The sequence below is a fragment of the Grampus griseus genome, assembly GCF_964374135.1.
Source record: "Grampus griseus genome assembly, chromosome: 17".
In the NCBI taxonomy this organism is placed as follows: Eukaryota; Metazoa; Chordata; class Mammalia; order Artiodactyla; family Delphinidae; genus Grampus; species Grampus griseus.
Genome location: NC_139011.1, coordinates 65,677,002 through 65,699,051, shown reverse-complemented (window position 1 = coordinate 65,699,051; position 22,050 = coordinate 65,677,002). Strand labels below are relative to the sequence as shown.

Sequence of the window (22,050 nt, the reverse complement as noted above, 5' to 3'; positions counted from 1 at the left end):
TCACTCTTCGGCTCTGTTCTGGCTGACTGAGCATAAGAGAGGAGACCACAATTCACCCGCTAACTGAATCCACTAAAATGTATGCTTTCTGTATTCTTCTGAGTCATCCTGTTGCTTGACAATCCCACCTTTCCATTTCTACTGCCTGAAAGTTTCCATCAAGTCTTTTCTACTTTACTCAACACTCCAAACCGCACCTTATCCCCCATCCTCTTTAGCACATGTCCTCGTCAACTATTTTATAAAGAATGTAGAAGCTGCATTAAATCTTTCAATGATCTTTCTACAACATTTCCCATTTTCCCACTGATGAATCTCAATAGAGGTTTTCTTTCCTCTAGCAGCGTTTAAATTTTATACCTTTATTCTTACGCCACGTCCATACCTTCTTTGCAACAATGCTCCAATATTTGATTGTTTGGTCTCAACATCTTCAATCGTTCCATCTCGAGGGACTACTTCCTTCTACTTCCCCTAATTTTAAAAACAGGCAGCAGCACTATTTACAATAGCCAGGACATGGAAGCAACCTAACTGTCCATCAACAGAGGAATGGATAAAGAAGATGTGGGATATATATACAACAGAATATAACTCAGCCATAAAAAAAGAACAAAATAATGCCATTTGCAGCAACATGGATGGACCCAGAGATTGTCATACTGAGTGAAGTAAGTCAGCATGAGAAAGACAAATATATGATATTGCTTATATGTGGAATCTAAAAAAAGGGTAAAGATGAGCTTTTTTACAAACCAGAAATTGAGTCACAGATGTAGAAAACAAACTTATGGTTACCAGGGGGAAAGAGGGGAGAGGGATAAATTAAGAGATTGAGATTGACATATATATAAAATAGATAACTAATAAGGACCTACTACATAGCACAGGGAACTCTACTCAATATTCTGTAATGACCTATACAGGAAGAAAATCTAAAGAAGAGTGGATATATGTATAACTGAATCACTTTGCTGTACACCTGAAACTAACACAACATTGCAAATCAACTAGACTCCAATAAAAAATTTTTTAAAAATCCAATAAATAAATAAGGCAGGTCTGCCCTGATTTTAAAAAAACTTCTCTCAAGCATGATCTACCTCTCTCCCTTCTTTCATCACTAAGGTTTCTGAAAGTTTGCCTTCAAGTCCTTAATATCTACTTTGTCTTTAATCCTTTGTATCATCCCTTTATAGCTACTATTTTACTAAAAGGATTTTCCTAATTGCCCGATGCAAACTTTTTCCATCCTGATTTTCCTTAATTCTTCTGTGGAGTGGGCCTTCCTCTGACACTTTTCTCATCATTGACCAACACAACACAGCAGTGTTTCCCTTTTTTAACCTGTATATGTTTTCTTCTCTGGATTTTCTTCCTTTTCCTACTCTGTGGTTCTATAATTCTACTTCCTCATCTATCTAAATTGTCCCTCACAGTTATGTCTTTCCACAATTAAAAAAAAATCTCCTTCACGTAGACAACCCTCAAATCTCTATCTACATGCACAACTTTTTCACAGAGATCAATCTTCACATTCCAATTATGCAAGGCCCTTGCCTGGATCAAGGTCAAATCAACCTGCTCAAACGCAAACTCCTCATTCTATCCCTTTGTAATGGTCATGCCACCTAGACAGAAAGTTTCCTTTCCACCCTGATTCCTCCCAGCAACTCTTTCCTCACACTCCATTGCCAAGTCTATCATTTCTACCATTCCACTCTTTACAACCATTTCCCCCCCAATTTCACAGCCACTAACCTAATTACCTTATACCTCTTCTCTTGGAAAAGCTGACCAATTTGCTTTTCAGTCTCTACTCTATTTTGAGCAGAGATACTTATCTTTCCTTAGCCGAGATTTGAGCGAGTCACTCCTGGCTCTGAGGTCTAAGAGCAGGCTCTCCATTTTCTCCCAAATTAAGTTACCATTCCTTTATCGTATTCATAAGGCCCTCTATACTCTAAGACCAAGCTTTTTATACTTTTATTTTTTCCTTTCCTTGCCAGTTCTTCCATACACATTTTACATTTGTATAACAAACGGTAACTTACAAGAATATAAGAATATTACAAAATATAAGGTCACATCTAATTGTCCTAACTTTCCTGTGTGACACTTATTATCTCCCTTTTACAAAGAACCACATGTCCATATATACAGTCAACATTTAAACCAAACTGGTCTACTGAATGTTTAATGCTTCCTCAAATCCACAGTATGGCTAGTGCCTTTCCTTCTGACATTAAAGGTTCTACAAATTCCCGTCAACCAATGTCCCACCTGCTGTGTGAAGTCTTGCCTAATCTACTACTCAGGGGTGATTCTTCTTTTCCTTGAGCTTGTACCTCATTCAGAACACATATCCTACTCAACCTCATTTTACATTTCACAGTCTTATCCGTTTGAATATATTATAAATTTCTTCATGAGAGGAACTCCAGCTTTTTATATCTCTACAGAACATAGCACCATGCTTGACACAGAGTTGGAACACAATATTCATTGAAGGTATGGATGAAGGTAAAAATGTACAACTGACTTTAAAAAACAGATTACAACTGACTTCATACCACTAGGCATACTGCATAAGGCAATTAAACACACTGTGTATGATCACACAGAAGATTACATTTTATTCTTCCCAAATTATCACTCTGTCAACGTATGGGCAGGTTCTTGTAAAGCCTCTCACTTACAGGACACATGCCCCTCACGTTATTTTGAGCAAAGTACTCTTTGGAGAAGATACCTTCGCATAAAGGAATATCAATCATTGGAATTTTTGTGTGTTTAGAGAGAACCCTTCCTGAATCAGTAAAAAGAGAGGTAAATAAGTCACAGAGATTTAATAATAATTTGTGGGGCATGATCAGCCCAAGACAAATGTTAGATATTGCTGTAAGTAAGCCTTAAAAAGCCCTTTAAAGAGATACAATTATGCTGTACAGATGACAAATAACCTACAAGACAAAAGTATAACCATCATAATATTAAGTTATAGTTTGGATTCAATGACAGTATCACTCACAGATTTAATGACTGCTCAAATCATGAGGCCAAAATGGAAATGAATGCGGGTTGTTTTTGTTTTGTTTTGTTTGCGGTACGCAGGCCTCTCACTGCTGTGGCCTCTCCCGTTGCGGAGCACAGGCTCCGGACGCGCAGGCTCAGCGGCCACGGCTCACGGGCCCAGCCGCTCGGCGGCATGTGGGATCTTCCCGGACCGGGGCACGAACCCGTGTCCCCTGCATCGGCAGGCGGACTCTCAACCACTGCGCCACCAGGGAAGCCCGGAAATGTATGTTTTTTAAAAATGTGTCAAATGACTCAAAAAGTGGCATCAAGGGATACCAAATGCATATGTAAACAGAATAAAATCGTTACATGAAATATGAAAGTGCAAGATAGCGATATTCCCAAATGTATATATTTTATAGATCTTATTTTAGACATATAATTGAATTAATAAATTAAAGATTATAAGCAGCCATTCAACTCTTTCTTATCTAAAAGTGTATATATCTACCTTTGGTTAATACCCATTTGGAAAATGAGGTATCACAGTCTGGAATATGATTATTATTCCTCTAAAAATTTAAAGTCATCCTCTTTCTCTTAAAAGAGAGTAGAAAAATATTAACTCTACAAAATAGCAATACAACCTTATGAAAACCAAACCAACATACCTAGACTAAACTGGAACTTAAGGGTATACACAGCCAACAAGAAATGTTATTCAGTTTCAAAACTCATTATTCACAGAAAGTATAGCATATTGGAGTAGCCCTGTGCAATGATTTACGTCGAGGTCTGGACTAGTTGACTTTTTTTGGTAAAAGAAGTGATACTTGGTAAGTGACAGCTGCTCCAGTAAAATGTCTCCTGCGATTTCACTTTCTTTTTACTTTTTTTTTTTTTTTTGGCAATTCTCATTCTTGCCACACAAGCTCAGGTTTCTAACACACGAAATCTTGGCAGATCAGATGAGCCTCCATTTTGCTGCACATCTCTCCCTCAATCCAATCTATCCTTGAAACTGCTGCCAGATTCATACCTAAAACACTTGCACCCTATCAATCCCTCACTCAAAATATTCAGTGGCTTCTCTACTGGCTCCAGGATAAAGTCCAAATTCCTTAGCCTAGTATTCAGGGTCCTCCACCTCCTAGTTTGGCTCTAGATGATTCTTCCAACCTTATCTACTATCAGTTCCTCTTCAGCTCAACTGGTCTCCTCCCAGTGTCCCAAACGATCCTACCTTTGTTCGTATTGGTCCCTCATTTAGAATGCATTCCATCCCTTCTCAACCTATTCAAATTCTACCCATTTCCTAAACACTCAGCTCAGATTCCATCTCCTTCTTGAAGCCTGGCCAGACCTCAGCAAGCTGAAGAGCTCTTTTCTCTGAACTCTGAGAGCACTTTTGTTTAGATCAGTGGCTTCTAACCTTCTTGAGAATGAAGCCCTCTTTCTAACACCAAAACATTTCAGAACCCAAATGATAGCCTATTTTTAATCTGTTGATGGAGAAAGTACCCGATGACAAAAACCTACTGTGAATTTTCGGACAAGAAAATTTATATTTTCATAAACATAACAGAACGTCCGTACGTGAAAAAGAGTTAAAGATGGATGTGACCTATTAATTTCCTCATCCTTCCGACAGAGCTCTTTGCACAGAACTTGCTGACTTTCAGTACTAGCTCTGCAACTCCTGGGGATCTCTAAGCCACGGACTGGAAATCTCTGCCTTCATAATTTAATTGACACAACATGATCTTTCAGTTTTTGCCAAAATTTTTAAAAAGTCTTATCTCCCCCAACCAGACTGTGAGGTTTTAAAGGCAGAGGTAGTGTCATACTTCATTGTATATGTGCTGGAACCTGGCAGAGTGCTTTGTACGCAGTGAAAACTAAAATAAATGTTTCCTTCCTGGGACACTTTAAGTATCTGAGGTTCATTTTTTTCACCAATATTTTATTACAAAAAATTTTCATACATACTGAAAAGTTGAAAGAATTATACAGTGAACAGCCAGAAACCTACCACCAGGATTTCACCATTAACATTTTAATCTATTTACTTTCCCACATCTATTCCTCATAAAACCACCTTATTCTACACGCATTAAAAATAAGCTGCAGACATAATATAGTTCCCCAAAACACTTCAGCGCTCGTATCATTAGAGTTCATATTTGTTTATGGTCCTTTTTTCTTTTAAGTAAAATATACATAATGAAACACACAAATCTTAAATGTGCCATTTGATAACGTTTAACAGATACCTACATTTAGATGCCAAAGTGGGATCTAAACATTTTTAATGTGTTATAAGAATGGAAACATGGCACAACGGTCTGAAAAGGTTGTTCCAATTTTAAGAATTGAGTTAGCAATATAACAGTCTCAATTTATGGCATAGGCAATATTTACATAGAATTTTCATGTGGAAGAGTAGTCACTTTAAAAATAGCTTATATACATTGAGCGTTTACCACATGCCAGGCATTGTGCTAAGCACTTTATACGCAATAGCTTATTTGCTTCTCGTGGCAACATCATGAGATATTTATTATAATTGTCACATTTGAAAGATGAGGAAACTGCAGCTTAAAGACGTTTAAAAACTAGCCTAAGGTCACACAATTAGGTTTCAAATTTCTTTGATTACCATACCTTTTATGAAACCACTGAAAAATCAAACGTTGTCCAATTAGGGTTTTATCATCCTTAATCATTCCTCTGATGGAGATCTGAACAATCAGTGAAGGGCACAGCAATAGAAAAGTCCCAGAAGAGCAGGGCATTGAACAAAAGTGTATCACTGTATGTTGCAAATTAGCGGATGGTAAAATAAACTAGTGTATGAAGATTGGAAGCAGATGAGCTGGCTTGGGTTCATAACCTCAATCATATCAATCTGGAAAAATGGTTTACTTGCCTAAAATGTAATCAACCTACCAAATTTACATCTCAGATCATACCTTTTCCCATTCTTCACCGAATCACAGGAGCACCCAGAACTAAATCCTACCCTCTGTGTATTAATTGAGAAAGTACTTACTGAGTACCACAGGTACTCAGAGTACCTGCAAAGGCTATTAAGAGATGTGCAGATCTCACAAGGGAAGGAAACATCTTCTCTTTCCATGGAAACACTGCAGTAGCCAGCCAGCATGCAGTAGCCATCTGTTTGCTTAAAAATATATAACATGTATTATTCTTTAATAATAGCTGCTATTCTTTGAGCATATAGTATGGCAGTGACTGTGCGTAGCATTTTAGGTCTGTCTCTGCCGTTAAAGAACCTTGAGCCTCTACTAGGTGAAATACACCCAGTGAAAAAGGTATAACCCCCATTTTTACAGTGGGGAAAGCAGAGGCTCAGAGATCATATACGATAATAACAGTAACAACAAAAACAGCCAATGGTTAAGTAATTCCTAGGAGTCAGACTGTTGTAAGTGCTTTACCCACTCATTTAACTATCCTCACACCCCTACAGGTCAGTACTATTATTCTCTTCATTTTACAGACCAGGAAGCAGAGATAAAGGGCATCACACTTGCTAAGTGGTAAGGGGCAGGGCTAGCATCCTGGCTTCCCAGCCTTCCCCCAATCCCCTGCTCTTGTGTCTCTCAAAACCCACATGTCAGTTACATTGTTAAACTGACCTTTTTTTTTTTTTTTTTTTTTGCAGTACGCAGGCCTCTCACTGTTGTGGCCTCTCCCGTTGCGGAGCACAGGCTCCGGACGCGCAGGCTCAACGGCCATGGCTCACGGGCCCAGCCGCTCCGTGGCATGTGGGATCTTCCTGGATCGGGGCACGAACCCATGTCCCCTGCATCGGCAGGCGGACTCTCAACCACTGCGCCACCAGGGAAGCCCTAAACTGACCTTTTTAAGCCCAGGTTAGTCTGACTGCAAAATCCACCCTCTCATGATCATGCAATACTGCTCTGATATATTTTAAATATTATCCATTCTCTGCTTTCCTTAAGGCAAGTATCAAATAGAAATTTGTGCTGAAAGAAATAAAAATATATAAATAAGTACATGATTTTAGATAAATATGCCCTCATAACTTCTCACCTGGAGTCTTTTCTCCCCATCTACCACCTGCTGAATAGAGTTTCAAAGTACTACCTAAGTGTATTTGCAAGACACAGACTCTATCACATCACTCTCCTATTTGCAAGCCTTCAGGTCACCCAGTTCCTACAGGATTGAATCCAAACTCCTGAACCTGGTACATGAGGCCATTCATCATCTGTCTGCCATGTCTCTCAACACCCCCCTGCCCGCGCCCCCCCCCCCCCCACAGCCCCCGGGATTAGGGATGGCTTTGCTACACCTGAATAATCCATGGCCTCCCTTTCTGCCTTTCTGGCTTGGCATCCAGTGGTTTTCTACCTCTCCTTCAAGATTCAGTTTAAGCATTACCAGTGTGCAGAAACCATCCCTAGATCACCTCAGTCATGATTAGGCATTCCTCCTCCTCTGGAGAATACAGCCCTGAGCAACAAGTATGGTGGTCATCTGATTATTGGTCTGCCAATCACAGTAGACCGTGAACTTCTCCTTGGCAAGAATGGTATTTGGTAAATTTCTAGACACAATCAATAACTATTTCTTGAATTAACAAGGCAATAGTGGATATATAGCACGATATATATTCTTACATGATATGTATATTCTTTTCACTGCGGTGTGTATACATCCTTGCTCCTGCAATTTTTCTCCACCTTAAAAATGTTGACCTCCAATCATGACTCCTTACCATCTATGTAAGGATACTAAACCTAAGTGTGCTAACTGCTTGATCTTTTTATCATTCAGCTGTTTCTTGGACTATGTGAAAGTTAATTCATCGTTGCTGAATAATACTGAGTCCAAGTGGAAGTTTCCATTTATAAAACAGTTAATTAGTACATATCAAATGCAAGTTAGTTCCTGTGGAGCAAATTCAAACTCAGCAGCAATGCTGACTGCGGATGTTCTCTGGATGGACGGCCTATGGCTACTGTAGGAATTGGTCTGTACAATGATCATTTTCAAAAATTTGCAAAATGGGCTTTAGCTACTTATTGAATCTGTTAATGCTTTGTAAATAAAATTAGTGAGCCTCCTCTTAGAATCATTCACCTGCATTATTTACCTAGTAATACGCAATAACAAATATTTGTTGACTGTTTTCAGGGCCAAGCCTTCTGCCATCTGCTAAGGACACGACAGTGAACAGACTTATCCCTGCCTTAGGGACCCTTGAGCCTCTACTAGGTGAAATACACATATAAATGGAAGCTGTATTTCCTTCAACGGGTAATAATCTTAGATAAAGTAACATAAAAACTTCTTAAGGCAGGTTAAGTATTTCAGTAAGTGCTAAGTTTTTAGGCTATTAGGAAGTCCTTTTTTTTTTTTTTTGAATTAGCCTGACATGCCTTTGAATCTCTTTTCCAACACAGATAATATGCTGTGGAAGCAAAGAATCATCACTTAAACTCTTTAAAATGAGGTGCAGAAAAGCTACCCTAACTTTTGTTAGGATAAAATAAAATAAGGTAGGTGGGGGGAATAAAAGACATCCTTAAATAGATAGTAAGAACTTAGTCTATTCAGTTCATAGTCCTTATTTTGCTAAAACAGTATTCTCCCCACACAAAATTCCCCTTATCAGTAATAGATGCAGTGATAAAACAAGGAAATATTTTAGATTTTGATTCAGATTAATCTTATGAAAGAAAAAATGTCTCTGTCCTATATTACAGGGAGCACTTTAAAATACTCCTTGGAATGTGTCTGGTAGAGTTCACCCACCTTTTTCAGTGTAATGGGATACTGGAGGCATGAAATAGAACTGAAAAACCTGCAAACCCAGCAAACTACCTTGTACATAATCATAGTAAGCTTTTAGTTATAAACTACTTGGCCGTCCTAAAGCTTAACGTAAATCCTCGATTAGCTTCTCAAAATTTATGTTCTCTTTTAGTAAAGGCAATATTTTAGCAGTCTTTGAGGATGTCTGTGTGACAGATGACTTCTTCCTACCTAAAGTGAAAAGGGAAAAATAGAAAATTTACAATTATGTATATATTCTTTCTATTATATTGTAAGTTTGGAGGCAAAAAGAAGAGAATGAATTATTCTTGGACCTTATTCCAAGTAAGCAAGGTGAGAATAAGCGCGCACGCGTGCACGCACACACACACCACTTTTATCTATATACTGCTCACCCCAAAACATCCTTGGGCATCCTAAGAAATTAGAAATTACTTAAATCAGGGAATTCATGACCAAAGCGATAAGGATTGGCCTAAATACTGGCACTCACTAAAGGTCTGCACGTCCCTCTGGGGGAAACCAAAGTTTCTCCCAGAGATAGGATGTCCTTAGGAAGTTATACATACTTCTGTTCCAATGAAAGTTCTGGCCCAGCTAGGGGGGAGGTGCCCCAGAACTGTAATTCTCTGAACTATTAGATATTGGGAGTAGATGAAAACTGTCTACATCGAATCATTAGTTTATCAAGAAGCCTGGCCCTCTAGAAACTCTGAGCCTAGTTTCAGGCAGTATTATAGTTCCTATTCTTACTATGAAAGATACAGTTAGTGATATGTAATTGGCTAGAGTATGTTTGCCAACCTGCAAGCCCTACACACGCCAACCCTCTATTCCTCCCACTTGACCTCTTCCACTCCCTGTCATTCTCTCTCCTCCTGTTCCTAGAATGTAGCACGCATGTTCCCAACTTATGGCTTTGGAAACTGCTCTTCCTATGGAGCCCCCAACAAATGCCATTTAAGCTTCTTCTTTGAGTTTTGCTTGGTTACTATAACCTGGTTCTTAAAGTCAAGAGAAATGTGACCAAATTCATCACCCACTTCAAAATATTTTCTGAGGCCGAAAAGACTTACTCTGAGCAGTAGCAAAACTGCAACCACTTTTAAAATTTCACAGTAATACTGCTTCAATCCAAATGTGCATATAATAATGACTATTATAATGAAAAGCAGAGATGACTTCCCAACTCCGTTTGATCCCAGAGAGGCTTAACATAGATGGACGGCTGGTGGAATTATAATTAAGTCTAAAGCTTTGAAAATGAAAACTAGTAAGAGACAATCCCCTAGAAGTTAACCTATTGATGCAATATGCTATGTGCACACGACACAAGGAAGAAATCTCACACACTCATGCACAAAAGAACTTAAAAACCAGAGTATGACTACCCTGGGGAGTTGTCCTTATAATGAAGTCCTTTTGTCATCAAAGCCTTTGCCATTGGTCCTTTTACAGCTCTGCTGTTTGCTAGAGAATAGTGTTCTCCAGTCACGAGGACAGTGGAGGTACCAATGTTTAGTACGAAGGTATTAGAAAAGGTATTGGCAGATGGTGGAATCATGTATTCTCTCCCTAGAGTGATACAGTGATTGGAAAACCCAGGCTCTGGACATAAATAGAACTTGATTCAAATATCAGGTCAGATACCAGTGGTACCAATTACAAATCATGTGTCTTTCAACTTGGCATTTAACTTTCGGAGACTCAGTTTTATTGTACATGAAACAATAATGGTACTCTGGAAGGGGATATTATCTACATATGGTCTAGAAATTCACAGAGCACTTAGTAAGTTCCTAGTGTGTTACAAGTTTTACTTATCATCCTCACAGCAAGCCTGATATGAGACCTGCTGTTATCCCCCCTGCACAGATGAGACTGAGCCACACAGAAGTTAACGTGCCTCAGCTCACACAGCCAGCAAAAGGAGCTGGGATTCAAACCCAGGGTCTCAACCACTATGCTGGCGATCTCAAAGGATTTTCTGAAGACTAAAGAAATGAATCATAGAGAATGGTCAGCTTAGTGACTAATAATAAGTTATTCTTAAAAATTAGCTATTATTTTCATTAACTACCAACAGGCATGTGAAAATTATTCTCATACACTGTATACGCAAACATTAAATCCTAACAAATTATTTTTTTCATCCTTTCACAGCTTTTGCTAAAGAACAATTTAAAAGAGGCCAATTCTGTGGCTACAGACAGACTCTAAAAATGTCACTTAGAAACTCCTTTACTCACAATGTCCCTTCATCTTCCAGAAACTAAATCATGTGCAGAATGTAAACAACAATAAAATTAGATTACCGTTTTTTCTACTGACAACAGAAAATTTGACCACAAATATATAAATATAGCTTTTAAAATGTAGCCTCAAACCATAATGTTATACACATTCACTCCAGTTTACATATTTTTCATAAGTAAGAGTTCTTAAAAATACTCTAGTTGGATATAACTGTATTTTACGAAATTAAAATTACAGTGAGGAAAACAAATTCAAGATACTGACAATTTGTTTGCATTCTAAGCTTTGTAGAAAGGATAAAGCAACTTTCAAATAACTTCTGATAATAGAAATTTGTAAAATTGAATTAACCTATCAGCCTAAAATATGAAATACACAACTAAATCAGTCTTAAAATGCAGAAAATTTAACCACCTAATCCAAGATTGCATCTCTTATCATCTGGGAAATCTGATATACCAATTCAAAATTACTACTTGAATTACCATCAGAATCCCTGAAACCCTATTTGTAGTGAAGATTCCAGTTGCATCTGGTTTTATGTCACTTCAAGACAAATTCCTCTGCTTTAAGACAAGTTTAGCCTCTTCTTGAGTTTGCCTCTAAATTTACAATCAAGAAAACTCAGAATGAGAGCTTTGAGTTCTGCTTGCTCACAACTCCTTTTTGCCCTTCACCACTCCTCACCCCTAGACAACCAAAAATAAACACTCACACCAGCAATATACGAACCGACCAATCTTATGCTCCCGTGGATTTAAGACAAGCAGAAAAAACAAAGATGGAAAGAATCACTGCTTTGCAAACAAGGCCTTAATTAGGTACGTAAATAAAAATCCTTTTACTGCTGGAGCCCTAGGTCCTTCTGAAGAAACGTTTCCCAACTACGTCTCACACTGACACAACACAAACGTCAACACGCAGCCTCTACCAAAGAGAGGCCGGAACGTATACCTACACACTGGAAATCCTCTCAGGTCCGACGCTCATATTTATCTAATAGGAGTATCACCACCCAAGAGCCTATGTCTTAAAAATTAAGCTTTAATAATCTAATAAGAAATTCCTCTTCCATTCTGTCCCGAAAGACGAAAAGACTAGAAGAAAACAGTTATAAAAGGAAAGCCACCACTGATGTTTCCATAACCATTCCATCAGTCTCTCCAGGTCAAGCTTTAATTATTGAACAGTAATCTAAAATAGTTATTAACTCATCTGGAGACATATCACTTCTAACAGTGCTTTTCTTAATGCAAGTCAAGCATTCATTTATACTATTTTGTATTTTTGCCTCTTTATGTTTTCTAGTTCAAAGATGTATAAACTGGGTGAAACCCACAGTTCACTGCAACAATAACAACTCCCAGAGAGGTTGGAATAGAATATACAAATATGAAGAGTTGAAACTTTTGAAATCTGAAACATTCAAACAACGAATCTCACTAAAGAACATTTCAACTAGGAAGGAGAAAAGCACAATATGTGAGGCTGCAGCTCAGTGTCTTTCTGTCTTTATCCCTTAGATGAACCATGAAAATAGGCACTAGCCTGTGAGGACAGAACCTACAAACACTGAGTCTTATGATAATTTGGCAGCCAACTTAAGAAGAAACTTAATATTCTCTGCCTCTCCACTCCATTCCCTTCTTGTTTGTTCTGCAGATGAAGTTATGGTTTTTGATACAGGAGATTTTCATGTTTTCTTAGCCTCATGATAGGAACAAGTGGCTGCAGGAAATAAAAAATGGCTCTGGTGAGAGAAGACAACCTATCTAAGTGGGTGGAGGGCCAACAACTATGTAAACTCAATGGAAGTTTTGTTGACCTAATTAAGGAGACTCATTGCAACTGGGCTGCAATAAAGTCACTTAAATATCCATCATGGCAGGGATAGCTAGAAATACTTGTTATGGACCTAGGGGAGGTGATTGATATTTTAAACACTCTTTAAAAAGTTAAGGGATTTCTTGTTTTTTTCATTCCTCTAATTCATTGGTAAATACTGCTGGTTTCAAAATAAATAAGATTTCAAAGAAGGAATAGGAAAATCTATAATGATTCTATTCCAGGAAAGCTTGTCAGCCACTGTGAATTCACTGATTTTTAAGCTGAACTCCTCTAGTGGTGACTGAGAGAAAAGACACAAATGCCTTATGCAACATGTAAGCAGCATGATAAATCGATTCACAAACTTAATAATAACCCAGAACTTTCTGATATCGTTTGCATCTGAACAGACATGTAGCATAGGTGGTGAAGAAAGTTTGGGTCCATGTTTTCAAACTACACTAAAGTAAAACTGATGCCCCAGTCGACTGACTAAAATTTCATGTATTCTTTGGATAATTTATACTGATATCTTCTCACTTCACTTTCTACCATAACCTTTGCAAAGTATACCAGTAAAGAATGCCCGAAAACAGAGTGAGGTGAGTAACTGGGTACCTGTCTGAAATAGGTCTAAAAAAAATCCATTTCTAAGCCATAAGATAACTAAGAGGTTTTTTTTTTAGGAGAGAAATAATTTCTAAGTATTTCCCAAATTGATAGTTCAGCAGATTACGCAGTTATCTAAAACATTTTCTTAGTTTGGATTTATTTTAGTTATGCAAAAATCTGATCAAGTACATATTACTGAATACAAACATGACATCAAGCTATGAAATATAAATATTCAGAAATAGTATCATTTCACATGTCCTTAAAAAGCAAACCACGCATCACTCACACAAAGCCATCCAAGGGGGCAGTCTCCAACACGTACCCTGTTTCAATATTGCCTGGTTCTTCTTTTGTAGGAGTTGATTTGCCAGTAAAACGATGACAAAATGAAAACATCTTACCCCTATTTCATGTCTTCATATAAGAAAATTAACTCATAATTACTCCTACCAATATGTATTGGTCTATTTTATAAATCAAAACAATATAACATACTTAGAGCTTCTTTTTTTTTTTTTAAGTTACTTTAAATGATTGTCTTATTTGGACTTCACAGTGATGAGAATGACTGTTACAGGTTTCCACCTCTGGTCCCCTGATGCTGCCCTCAGCGGCCGCCCTGCACGCTGACACTGGCATGGGGCCTACCGGTCCAGGGCCCTGCAGTGGTCTGTGTGTCTGTGCACACACCCGGTCCAGTCCACACTGCAGCAGCTGTCATGCTCACACCTGAAGCCAAATTCCAAAGGAGAGGAAAAAAGGACTGCTGGTGTTTATTTCATCTGCTCTATAAAATCTTCCTAAATGCTAGAATGACTTTCCTATACATAACTGAAATTTCTTTTTGATTGCCTATCGAAATGGGCAGAAAAGAGTTTCCCATGTAAAGGAACCCTTTTCAGAGATTTTTTTTTGCTACGTCAGCAAAGTTTCTACTTTTGACAGGGACCATTTTCCATAAATGAAGGTATTTACTCAAAAAGGAAAATACAGACGACTTACATGTAAAAACAATCACGGAGGCTGTAAAAGTTATCTCCTATCAGAAACAACTGATTTTACATTGTATCCATTACCAGAAATTTCACATCATTATCAGTTTCAAAAGGCTTCCCTCACACATACGGGAATATTGCACCAAACGAACAAGTTTATGGCATTTGGGATTTTTTTTGTTGTCGTTTTTAAGAACTATGATGAAAGATCATCATGGTGATTGAGAAATGATGGTTAAGGGTTTTGCTTATGGATGGAACTCTAATGTAGATAATTCTAGTGAAACTTAGGTTCTAAGTTCATCAAGGTCCTAAGGCTTAGTAAGGAATAAATAAGCAAAAATATCATCTGTGAAGAAGGAATATTTCAGTAGGCTAAAGTAGAAATAAATACAATGCAATATGTAACACACCCTTCTATGAAGTTTTAAAAATATGTATAGTACCTAAATAAACGTGCACGACAGCTAACGATACAAATAGCTTTACCTCTATGTTTAGACTTAGGTATATATGGATTAAAGTAGGCGTTCCTATTTACATGAAATTTACATAAATATTCACATGTATTAATTACACAAAAATCATTGTAACAGTACTATGTTTGAAGTATATACTTAATCTTTAAGAAAGTAAATGAATTTCATGTTATCTTCCAAGTAAGGTCGTATATTTGTAAACAATAAGTATTTTTTTACTTCTTTATATTTCAATGGCCAAAGCCCCAAGAACATTAGGCACACAAATTATTTTATTGATATTTAGAGACAATCCAGTCTAATGTTGCCTTGAAACAAATTTGGTTATATTTAGTAACAAAGGGAAAGTAAAATAAAGGAAATAATCCAAATTTTCATGGCTCATAGAGCAAAACGATTGCAGATTGATACTGTGCTGTGGAGAACGATCAACAAGAAGAAAAAACACACTCAAAGCTTAAATATGTCATGCATACATATGCATCTATGTGAAATAAAACCAGTCTGTGTAATGTCATAATAACCTGGTAACATGCAGTCCCTAAGTAAGGGTGGATACTGATTCGTAAGTCAAATTACCTAAACAAGAAATAAAACAGTGGTTTCATGGATTTGACAACTGAAGTCATAACCACCTAGTAACACAGTGTATACTGATGAAGAAACAAGGTGCAAAGTAAACAGTGAGAAGGCAGACACTCACCTTCGGTGCCATTGGGAGTCATGGAATTACTATTTATATGAGAGTTATCGAGTTTGGGGGATTCACTACTACCACTCAGACGGCTATGCGGGCTGGTTAGATCCTGCATTTCCATAGACCTAAAGACAAGAAGCCTTCCGTTTGACAGATGTACCAAATTCATAACCCCACTATTTAATGCGCTAACGACTTGACACCTTCTTTGAAACACATTCGCACAAAAGTCCCATTGCATCTATCTTCTTCGACTCAAAATAGTTTGTCTTACGTTATGAAAGGATGGCTGAAGTGAAAATGTAACGTGTACTATTACAAGATGTCACTGGCCTTACCTATTCAGCCAAACATTCATATAGAGTTTTTTTTTTAATCTCTTTTTCTCTCCTCCGATAGCTCATCAAGTCCCAAGATCTATTGAGACAATTCCATCTATTTTTATTATCAAAGAAAACAGACCATCATGCTTTTCTTTTTAGGTGGGAAAAAAACCCCAAGGCATTATTTTTCTAAAAGACGAAAGTGTAAAATTGAAAAAAAAAAATCACTTTTCTATGGAATCTCTTTCATCTGATAAATTAGCACTAGGTACTCCTTTATAATTTACCGCCCAATTGTAATTTAATGGGTCTCCAAACCAAATACCACACTTGAAGCCTATAGTCCAGTGACAGGGAATGAGTTGTCCCTGATGCATGTGTTTACTCTGGTAAACTGCTTAATTGTTCCTCTGTCTCCCTTGAAACAAATGCAGCATTAAAACATCCTGATGTCGGCTCACTTGTTTGCTTTGTGGATTACATACAGCCTGCCCAAGTGAGGAGGGAGCAGGCCAGCATACAGTGAGTCCCCAGCAACATGAGTAGTCAGAATACCTCAGCTGTCACCCACTCAGGGAAATAAGAACAATGCCACTTCCCTGCTCAAATTGGGCATTTTTACAACACAAAACCAGCGAAATCCCCCCGAAAGTTCTTCCACTCGGCAGTTGCGTATGCCCTACAGGGTACAGAAGCCACTACTCATGTTCACAATTTCAGAGCCATTCACTTATATTGCATCTTTTCCTAATGAAGAGAGGCGAGCATTTGTTTAAAGTGACTAAAAACACACCTAGATACCGTTCTGTTTTCTGACAGCCAAGTGTTTGAAAGTCTAAGACCTATTCACTTTGTTTTAAACTTTGTGTTTTTCTAAAAAAAAAAAAAAAAAAAAAAGGAAGGGGGTTAATATGTATGAAGCTAAGACTGTCTGCTCATCCTGCCAGGCCAATAAAAGCTCCAGTCGTTTTAATTTGGAGGCTGCACTTAAACTGACTGTAAACGTCAGTGTTTAAAACGGCTTAACATGAACCGTTTTACTTCCAAAGTGAGTTTTGACTTCCCCAAGTCTTCTGGATTCAAATGGGAAATGGCTTAAAATCCAATTTTTCTCCCCTAATTCTCATGACACATTCACAGTTTTCCTAACCCCAGAAACTAGAACCCCTAATCATTTTCAAACCCAGGATCCTCTTCCCTTTCTACATATTTAACAATTTTTTACAGGCACACACACAAATGGTTAAGTAATTTCCAACCAAGGCTATTAATAGAAATAATTAAGAAATACTAGACAAAAATAGATGGGGGGGGGTCACAGAAAGGTAATCTCCCCAAATGTCAAATATCAACGATATCCTTACCTGCAACTTGAGGAAACAGCAACATCTGAACTGGTTTGAGATGTTTGCACCTGTGATCAGGGGTAAAAAATTAGAAGCTGTTGTTACTCTGCTTCAGTGTCAGTTCTTAATTATACAGAGCACGTGGCTCAGGACTACAATGCTCTCTTTTAACCAAAAGAGAAAAAGGAGGATACTGCAGCGGTGAAAGGCATATTGTCTTTAAGTTGAGGTCTCCACTGTTGTTTCCTCCTCCAGGTCTGCCCTCCTCCTCCCCTTGTTAGGGGGGGAAGGCAGCCAAATGACGGGATAGTGATTCATCACTGGCCTATGACAGCTGCAAACGGGATTACCCCTCCCCCAATCAACATGCAAAGCAGCCTTATTCAGGCAGCTTGGACAAGGTGCTTGGAAAAAAAAAATAGCTATTAGCAAAATGAGTGTGTTTCACAGCAGTAGTTCAAGCATTAACCCTCCAGCATCCTCAGAAGATCTTTCATCTTCTGCTATCACCAGCTGAAATAGAGTTCCCACCCATGCCTTTGACACCTGACAGTTCTTATCCTTATCGGGATGGTTTTCTCCTATATTTACTATTGAACATTCACCAAAACGGCTTCTCGGCCACTTTTCAGGCAGTGCCGGACTCAACGAGAAATAGCAAAGGCAAGTTCTCCTCCCCAAAGTCCCATCGTGGAGCAATGTGCTCATGTACCCCAGCAAACTGAAAATTCAGTGAATGTTTAAATTCAGGGAAATCCGTCACTGCCTGGTGAAATAGCAAAAGCCGTTCGCTTTTGGTTTAATTTTCCCCATTTTAAACCAGGAGAGAGAATGGATAGTTGAATAATCAATTCAGTGTCTCAGCTGGCCAGAGTTCTGGTCTCTTTTGTCTCCAGATGAATCTGTATTTGGCATTTCACTGAACAGCTAACTTAGCTTGCAGGCTTTGCTGGTCACTGCCCTTCGTCCAGAGACAGCAAAACTGCCAGCAGGTGATAAGCTCAGGTGAGGGTGGGCTGCTGGCCCACAAGCTCGGGCTAACGCCTGCCTCGGAGGTAAAGGGAATTCTGCATAACGTTTAAAATGACTCAGAATTCCAAATCTTTGATGTGTATTTTCATTCAACCGGAACAGACATCAATTAGGGTTACAGAACAAAGATGAAAAAACTGAAGCATCTCAAATGGCATTAAAGTTATCCAGCCAAGCATCTTCTGTTGAGTCCTGTTATTTTTTAATTATGATTTATGAAATTAAAAAGTACTACCTTTTTGGCAAGAATAAAGCATCGTTAAAGTCTAAATATCTTGGTATAATGTTACACGAAATTTCTAGGTATACTTTTCTAAAATATGTGCGGGATGAAAAATAATTTTAAAGAGATGCCTGAGTACTCAATAAAAGTTTCATTTTAATGCCTACAGATAGGTCACTTTGTGATAACTGGCTTCTGATTTTTTTTTGAAATTAATGTTCTCACACAAGATGAAATGTTTTCCTTTGGAAACTGCAGCGATATACCTCAAGGATAAATTTCCTTTTTTTTCTTTTTTTCCACTTTTATACACCTGGAATAAATTATAGGTGAGAACTAACTTAATTTTAAGAACTCTCTTGGCTTAATTATGTGAAAGACTATGTAAAACATACTTTCTGTTACATATTAAAATACATTCCTATTTTAACCTTGGCTAGATAGTATCATCTTAAAAACCTAATTTTAGTTTCCTTGTATACTTTGAAAGTTTGATTATATTTATATTTGAGGTTTAACCTATCCTATTTAATTGCAAAGTCAATCTGTTAATTAAAAAAATGAACTTCAAAATAAGAATCATTCTAACACGCTTTCTCACTGAAAAAAATGCATTTTCACAACAACGTACTTTTTTTTTTAGGCTGGCTGGACTCAGTCTCTACTGTACTTCGTACACTACAATTTTTGAACCCGTATCCATGATCTTCATTTCATTAAGTATACATCAGATATATTCTTTTGTGTCTCAAGGATTAGTTAAACCATGTGTTGTGTGTTACTGTTTTTAAAAATGACTCTTTAATCAAAATAACTTTAAAACAACTAATCCTCACTTAGGCTGGTCAGCTGAATCCACATCGTGGTCCAGGAAAAATAAATCTACTCTCAAGAATGCGAATGCAGACAACAATTAGACACAGATGTGAGCAAAATTAGTTACAGTTTACAAAATGCTACACTTCACATGCTTTTAGTTTTTTATGTGTAGTACAAGATTACAGTGCAGTAAGAAAACATACTCTTGTAATGACTTATCTAAAAAGAACACCTATTTCTGATTGGCGTTAGTTTTCTCTTATGTTTGCCAATATCTCTGGAAGGTTCTAGGTTTTCAAGGTCTAAAAACCTAATGTGCTGCAAAAATAATTAATTAGGCGCCTTTCCATTCAAAGAGAAAACAAAATATTTCATGGTTTTCAGAAAAATGCTGTTAGGCATTCAGTAAGCTCATATTCTCTGCCTTACATCCATAAACCTAGTATGGTTCTTGTCTCCTCCTTATCTGGTATTTTTAATTCAAATGCTCCTAGGAGTGCAAAAATATTTCCCATAACATTATAAATGGTCATCTTAGATTACAATGAAGTCATTTCACTTTAATGCTTTTTAAAACTCTTTGTAGAGAATACCCAGTGTAGCGTACTGACAGAGTTGTGAAAATACAGAGAAAAAGAGAGCAGAACTTCTTAGAATTTCAATTCAAGGATCCGCAACTAGTAACTTTGACTTCTGATTAGTTAATGAGGTCTTTTAAGTTTGCCTTTTTTCTAATTAAATTTCTAATTCTTCACAGATGTAACTTTTGTTGATGTTCAATTTGTCTCTCTCATTTTGTTAAACCTCACATAGTACTTCGCCAATCCATTGAATAGCCACATTAAATCTGTTAATACCATGCTCTTCAACCCCAGAAATTATTTCCAGAAGGCAAACTTGCTTTGAGAGATCATCAAACAAGACTTAAGGTACACATTTTATCACATTTTTCCCTACCACAGAGCTCAGGATGCAGAGCAAACTTCATGACTTTTGCACTGTTTATTATACTTTGCTAAATTACAAATCAAAAGCATCTGACAGAAGATCATGTATGAAGCCAAAAAGTTAATAATGTTCTGTGAAAAGTAAACTGTAAATGGAAAGGGATTCTAAATCTCAGCAGCAGAGAGCAAATAAAATGTAGGTACTTGTTTAAATTATGGGTTTTCCATTGGCTTTTTTGCTTGCTAGAAGCAATTTTTATAAAATGACTATAATTTTAAACTTTTTTTTCAAATTCAAAAGAAATTTTCAAAGTGAAAGTACTGAACTTATCTAAATAAATAGAGTTGGCAGGCGAGCTAGTTTTGCCCAACCACAGATCAACCTGAGTACTCCCAAATTTGAAAGACAATGGCAATTTTCTAATCAGAGTGTATTTTATAGGAAAGAAAATGTGCCTTAGGCAGAAGGCTGCTTTTAAATCACAATATATCCTTGCTAAAATGTTCCTCAATCAACATTTCCAACGATGGTGTCAGTGATGTAATAAAAATCTAAACCTAAAATTAAAATGAACTTCCAGGAAGAGGTAGATGTCGTTTCAGTGTTAACACTTACCTCCTTCTTTATCAGACTCCATAAAATGAATTCTTTAATACCCTTACTGATTTTAAACGTAATAGACTGTATCACTTTTTAAAGTATCTTGTTTAAAGAAAATGACAAAATAGAGTCCCCAGGAAAACAAAAACAAGTATGTGAAGGACACTGATTCTACCTATAGACTTGACGAATTGCTTTCAAAATTAGCATTTATTTAAGATGTTGAATGTAATACTTTCGATAGCTGATGAAATGGAAGGGGCTTTATTCTCACTGAGAGTGTTTTTCTCCCCAAGGTATTCTTACAAAATAAATTTTCGAATTCAAGAGGAAATTTTCTTTTGAGAAAATCATTTATTATGTCTACCAAACTCCCAGAGCTGTTGACTTCCCTTTGGCATTCTAAAACTGAACAGTGGCTCAGTTAGGCTGCTCTGTCTGTCACCGCGAAGAATTTTCAGGATTGAAAATCCATGGCTGTTTGCTCACTTACTGAACACTTTGGGCCTTAGGAGAACTCAAGCAGCGAGAAAGTCAAATATCAAATATTTGATAATGCAAAAAAGCATGACTATTCGTGTGTGCATGTCTTCAAATCCCAAACGGTGGGCGAAAAGACTCACACGCCTAAAATAAAACCTACTAGGAGAGACACATCAAGAAAACAACCCCCAGCCTATAAAACTACACTATGTGCTTAACTAGCGACTTTTTGTATCCCTTGTCATTTTAAGAAATGAAACATAAAAACACTTGTCTACATTCAGTGACAGCTCTGAATTTACTGAATTCGTGCAAAAGCTGTGCTTAAATGTTTCAAAAACTCCTCCCAAGAAATATAACCCCATGAGTCATTAGCAATTCATATACTGATTTTGAATGACAAATATTTTAAGTGGTAATTCAAAAGTTTAAGAACCTTGTTTTTAATTTCAAGGTCCATTCAAGTCCTGTTAAATGTCAATAAGTGAGAAATATATTAATTTGGCAAATGTTTATTATTTCACCTTTTGAAGATGAGCCCTTTAATATAATGTTTGGGA

The 22,050-nt window shown here is 37.3% G+C and overlaps 1 protein-coding gene across 9 annotated transcripts in view; it reads right to left on the bottom strand.

Annotated features, from left to right (window-relative positions):
• The window catches only part of EYA1 (EYA transcriptional coactivator and phosphatase 1), a 329,500-nt gene that overhangs the window by 138,100 nt on the left and 169,350 nt on the right, over positions 1–22,050 (bottom strand). For 5 of the 9 annotated variants that reach the window (XM_082674939.1, XM_082674943.1, XM_082674942.1 and 2 more), the window contains exons 3-4: positions 17,404–17,453; positions 15,723–15,841 (exon numbers count right to left, since the gene is read on the bottom strand). The exons of 1 other annotated variant lie outside the window; for it this stretch is intronic. In XM_082674939.1, the coding sequence (XP_082531065.1) occupies positions 15,723–15,841; positions 17,404–17,453 (169 nt within the window). Of the gene's footprint in view, positions 1–15,722; positions 15,842–17,403; positions 17,654–22,050 lie in introns of those variants that run through there. 3 more of the 9 variants (XM_082674945.1, XM_082674946.1, XM_082674947.1) reach the window with 2 other exon arrangements.